This window comes from Myxocyprinus asiaticus, chromosome 17 (genome assembly GCF_019703515.2).
Source record: "Myxocyprinus asiaticus isolate MX2 ecotype Aquarium Trade chromosome 17, UBuf_Myxa_2, whole genome shotgun sequence".
Lineage (NCBI taxonomy): Eukaryota > Metazoa > Chordata > Actinopteri > Cypriniformes > Catostomidae > Myxocyprinus > Myxocyprinus asiaticus.
In genome coordinates this window covers 48,526,839-48,532,838 of record NC_059360.1, presented here as the reverse complement: position 1 = coordinate 48,532,838, position 6,000 = coordinate 48,526,839, and the positions used below count along the sequence as shown (strand labels likewise).

The window sequence follows — 6,000 nt, the reverse complement described above, 5'->3', positions numbered from 1 at the left end:
ATGTTTATAAGAAGACATACAAATATATATAACACATTATAACTTCCAGCATGACTTATAATGTCTTATAACCACTTAGAAATATCTTATGGATGTTTATAAGAAGACATTGCTTTTGTCACTTTACTTAAAGCACACCTATTATATATATATACATATATATTACAAATATATATAACACATTATAACTTAAGCAGACAAAATTAAATGTTGCTTGTGTTATAATGCATTATACTCTAAGGTATAACTATGAATAGGTAATTATTATAATGTATTATAACTGTAGTTATAATTATTTATAAGAAGTTATAATATATTATAAGGTGTATTATGAGACATTACTAATGCATTATAGTGCCTTTACAATGCATTATAAATATGGGCTTCAGAGAAGGTGTTACCAGTAATTGCTACAGTATATATTTACATGTTCTATGTGGTGAGGACAGTGTGTGTAATGAGCAAAAGTGAAATTCACCGTTAGGATTCAAATAAACTTGATTTGCATGTTTGTAAATGTTGTTGACTCTCCCCGTGGCTATGAGCTGCGACACATAATCATGTGGATTCATCGATGGACAGGTAAATATCTTTCTCTTTCTAATTGTTTTATTATTTCTGTGAACTTCAGCAGAGTAATCACTAACGCTTGTAGATAACACTTTGACAGGCCACTCGGAATAATGTTTCGACTAAAGCAGATTTTCTTGTGGGTGATCATATACTGCACTACATATCAGATGAGTATGTTGCTTTTAAATTATTTGCATTAAGTCTTGACAAGTGAGATGAATATGTTCTGTTTGGTGTACATTATAAAGCAAACAAAAAAATTCTACCAACCACATTTCCAATTTGACATTTAACAAATGACATTCTTTGACTAAAAATAAGGGGGTTCTTTAAAGATTTAGACCAGGGGTGTCCAGACTTTTTCGACTGGGGGCCAGATGCAAAAAAAAATAAGGTGTCACGGGCCACACTGTTGTAATAATCATAATTTAAAAAAAGAGGCTAGATGCCACTATTGCATCATCTTTATATTGTCTACTTAATATTATGCAAATTGTAATCACATTTCATGTTAATAAAGGATATTTCTCTTATCAATAATGCTTGTAATAGAACAGTGATACAGGGTCAGAAATTAAGAGGGGCTCGGTGCAAAAATGCCCCCAAAACAAGTGACAAAAAAAATGCCCTAAAGTGCTTTTCTATTTATACCATCTGATATAGTTCTTAAAATTCTACTTTAAGAGTAGCATTACACACTATCACATGAAATATGTTTTGTAATAAAGAATGAGACGGTGCATTTTTATTATGTTTAGAAAAAAAAATGCCCTTATAAAAATTTCCCCTGAAAATTATATCCATTGGGCAAGTATGAAAAAGTTCATTTCTGACCATGCAGTAATGTATCAAATATTATACTGGGTAAGAACTTGTTACTTTCAATTCCCTTAGATTTGGCGTTTTTATTTTTTGATGTCTATTCAGTGTCTATACACATAACAATAATTAGAATATGTTACATTTTCTAGCAATGATGTGATTCATGGAATTATTCTTTATTTATTAGTAATTAAATCATAGTTTCTGTTCTGGTGTAACTTGTGTTACAAATACAATTTTAATAGAGCTGTTCAGTCGTGATGTCAATTTGTAAGCGAACCCGGAAGTCTATATCGCCGTGGGTTCCCTCAGGAATTTCCTATGGTTTATTATAATGGGGTTTTTGAACCCAGAAAAACAGAACATTTTAGTTAATCTTTTACTGTGTATAACCTAAATAATATTCATGAGTTTTGCCACTTCGCATCCCCGTGAGAGCGGCGAAAGCATCAAAAGTACGTGCATGCGTGAGAATCTTGACATGAGAGGGTTGCCTTCTAGACACGACCGCACCTCATCCGTGGAAGTCTGGAGGATTCCAAACTCATGAAGCTGGTGGCAACTAAAGAGAACGCACTAGTGGAGACAAATGCATTGTGAAATGTGGCTGTATGTGATAGATACACCCAGTGTTCAGAATACTAAATTCATATAAATACTCAATAGTGGGCCAAATTATGTTCTATTTCCAAAATCACTCACGGGCCGCATCAGAGCAGTCGGCGGGCCGCATATGGCCCACGAGCCGTAGTTTGGACACTCCTGATACTGACTCCTTTAGATGTGCGCATCTAAATTTTGAGTTGTGTGTCATTTAAATGTACAGTATCTGTAACCTCATAATGATGTCTCTTTTGTGCAGGCTGTGCAAAAATAATAATAGTTGGTGATCATTTGAAAAATACAAATTTCCAGAATTGTACCGGCACTGTCATTCCAGGTAGATGTGAGATATATTATTGGGTGTGGGTACACTGTAGCCTATATTTACTTTCTGAATATATTTTCTCAGCTGACACATTGAGTTCCAAACTCATGAAGTTTATTCTGTTTTTTCCAGCTATGAAAATATGTCACCAAATTTCTGACACACTGATGGGGGATTTGTGCATAATCAACGTCAAACAAAACACAACTTCCCAAGGTACAACTTGAGTATTTTTTATTCACAGACCATCATTAAAATCAATCAAAGACTTTTAAAAAGTATTTTTTTCATCAAATGTAAAATGTTTAAATTGTCTCTCTGGTTTCCAGGATATTGTGAAATAACAGCTGTTAAAAAATACAGTTTCACCATAACAAAACACGATGGGAATTATGAAGTAATAATGACTGAGACAGTTACAGACATACAGATGTGGTTTTGGCCAGATGACGTAAAATGTCTACCATCACAAGTCCTGACTTCAGCAGGTTTGGGTCACACAATGAAATAACCAGTGTAACTGTACAAACACAAAAGATACACAGTGTTAAAGCATACATCAGCAAACAACAACTAATAGTCCAGGCCAAGTTTTTATACTTCATACTTTTAAACTTGTCCTGGTTCCTATCAGGGGCCGGATCGGGGTCCACGACAACAGTGAACACAACAATAAGTGTACCAAAATGCTATTGGAACGGCATAATACACTACCCCAAAATAATATTGTCAAAAGTATCAGTACTTCGGTACCAAGTTGGTACTGAAATGAAAAAGATGTCACTATACCAGTGTTTCTGCAGCACCGTTAATACTGCATGAGCATTAAATAAATAATCAATTTAATAATTAGCAATTTATTTATAAAGCACAAGTAAAAACAACACTGTGCTGTACAGCCACAATATAAAATACAAAGGACAATAACAAACAAGCAAAAATATTTTAAAACTTATTATATGCCAAACTAAAAAGGTACGTTTTTAATTTAGATTTAAAATCAGAGAAAGTGATTGCGGATTTAACAGATGGAGGCAAGCTATTCCAAAGCTTTGGACCCGACATCGCAAAGGCACGATCTCCTCTTTGTTTTAGCCTTGACCTGGGAACCGTCAAAATATTGTGATTAACGGACCGTAGACATCTAGTAGGCTTTTTTCTTGGTATTAGGTCTGTGAGGTATGATGGTGCCATTCCATTTAAGGATTTAAAACAAAAACTAATACTTTAAAATTAATTCTATTCCGGATGGGCAGCCAATGCAGAGACATTAAAATTGGAGTAATATGCTCTCGTTTCCATACACCACTTAAAAGTCTTGCAGCCGCATTTTGGACCATTTGGAGCCAAGCAATTGAGGATTGGTTTGTTCCTATATATAAGGAGTTACAGTAGTCAAGTCAAGATGAGATAAAAGCAAGAATGACTCTTTAAAAATCTCTAAAGGAGAGAAAAGGCTTGGCTTTAGCCAATATATCACAAGCAAGAAAATGTACTGAATACATTTTTTTTATTTTTTCTCCCAATTTTGAATGCCCAATTCCCAATGTGCTTTTAAGTCCTTGTGGTCGTGTAGTGATTCGCCTCAGTCTGGGTGGCGGAGAACGAATCCCAGTTGCCTCTGCGTCTGGGACCGTCAACCTGTGCATCTTATCACGTGGCTTGTTGAGCGCACTGCCACGGAGACATAACTTCACGCCATCCACCGTGGCAACCATGCTAAACTCACCACGTGCCCCACCGAGAATGCCCCACATTATAGCGACCACGAGGAGGTTACCCCATGTGACTCTACCCTCCCTAGCAACCGGGCCACTTTGGTTGCTTAGGAGACCTGGCTGGAGTCACTCAGCACACCCTGGGATTCAAACTAGCAAACTAGCGAACTCCAGGGGTGCTAGCCAGCGTATTTTACCACTGAGCTACCCAGGCCCCCTGAATACATTTTGTTAAATGCATGGTGTTGAAAAGTAATTGTTTATTTTTTCCTTTTCAAAAGTTTTAAAATGTTTTAAGAATTATGCATATAATTAGGAGTACTCCTATTTTAGTCGCTTCATACTGGCATGTAAACACTTTAATCGCATTTCTTTCTGACCAAAGTGCGCCTGCACCAGTGCTGCAGATGGATAATGTTACGCTCAAGCACAGGATCGAAAACACCATGAAAAAGAAAAAGCTGCACTTACTTTTCGGCTTCATGTGAAACGGCAGTTCCATGCACAGTTTTCCAGCAGTGGTGCTCCCCCAACTACAGCCTCACGGCAAAAGAAAACATATTTTCCCGAGCTGTGAATGTCCTTGCAGTCTGAATTGTTGGGGAGATATAAAAAGACCATATGTCTCAAAATAATGGGAAGAAAACACGTCTTTGAAATTAGTTTGTGCTCACGGGCAAAACACAAAAACATCCATTGCGTGTATTCCGATTCACACAAAAATGACTCTTAAGAACCGTTTCATTTTAGTACATCAAAACAGACAGAGCAACCAATGTATTCAGACAAACAAATGACTCTTATGAACTGATTCGTTTTAGCGATTCAGAACAGACAGAGCAACCAATGTAGTCCGACAAACAAATGACTCTTATGAACTGATTTGTTTTAGCGAATCAAAACAGACAGAGCAACCAATGTAGTCTGACAAACAAATGACTCTTATGAACCAATTAATTTTAGTACATCAAAACAGACAGAGCAACCAATTTAGTCCGACAAACAAATGACTCTTATGAACTGATTCTTTTAGTGAATCAAAACAGACAGTACATCCAATGTAGTCCAACAAACAAATGACTCTTATGAACTGATTCTTTTAGTGAATCAAAACAAAGCAACCAATGTAGTTTGACAAACAAATGACTCTTATGAACTGATTCTTTTTAGTGAATCAAAACAGACAAAGCAACCAATGTAGTCCGAAACAAATGACTCTTATGAACTGATTCTTTTTAGTGAATCAAAGCAGACAGCGCATCCAGTGTAGTCCGACAAACAAATGACTCTTATGAACTGATTCTTTTTAGTGAATCAAAACAGACAAAGCAACCAATGTAGTCCGAAACAAATGACTCTTATGAACTGATTCTTTTTAGTGAATCAAAGCAGACAGCGCATCCAGTGTAGTCCGACAAACAAATGACTCTTATGAACCGATTCTTTCTAGTGAATCAAAACAGACAGAGCAACTAATGTAGTCCGACAAACAAATGACTCTTATGAACTGATTCGTTTTAGCAAAACAAAACAGACAGAGCAACCAATGTAGTCCGAAAACAAATGACTCTTATGAACCAATTCTTTCTAGTGAATCAAAACAGACAGAGCAACTAATGTAGTCCGACAAACAAATGACTCTTATGAACTGATTCGTTTTAGCAAAACAAAACAGACAGAGCAACCAATGTAGTCCGACAAACAAATGACTCTTATGAACTGATTCTTTTTAGTGAATCAAAACAGACAGAGCAACCAATGTAGTCCGAAAACAAATGACTCTTATGAACCGATTCTTTCTAGTGAATCAAAACAGACAGAGCAACTAATGTAGTCCGACAAACAAATGACTCTTATGAACTGATTCGTTTTAGCAAAACAAAACAGACAGAGCAACCAATGTAGTCCGTAAACAAATAACTCTCATGAACCGATTCTTTCTAGTGAATCAAAACAGAC

The 6,000-nt window shown here is 36.1% G+C and overlaps 1 protein-coding gene across 9 annotated transcripts in view; it reads left to right on the top strand.

The window, feature by feature from the left end:
• The first annotated feature begins 553 nt into the window (after positions 1-553).
• The window catches only part of LOC127455174 (adhesion G-protein coupled receptor G2-like), a 61,464-nt gene continuing 56,017 nt past the window's right edge, over positions 554-6,000 (top strand). For all 9 annotated transcript variants that reach the window (XM_051722832.1, XM_051722828.1, XM_051722827.1 and 6 more), the window contains exons 1-5: positions 554-582; positions 671-744; positions 2,258-2,335; positions 2,456-2,539; positions 2,653-2,811. In XM_051722832.1, the coding sequence (XP_051578792.1) occupies positions 575-582; positions 671-744; positions 2,258-2,335; positions 2,456-2,539; positions 2,653-2,811 (403 nt within the window). In that variant the 5' untranslated portion in view covers positions 554-574. The remainder of the gene's footprint in view (positions 583-670; positions 745-2,257; positions 2,336-2,455; positions 2,540-2,652; positions 2,812-6,000) is intronic.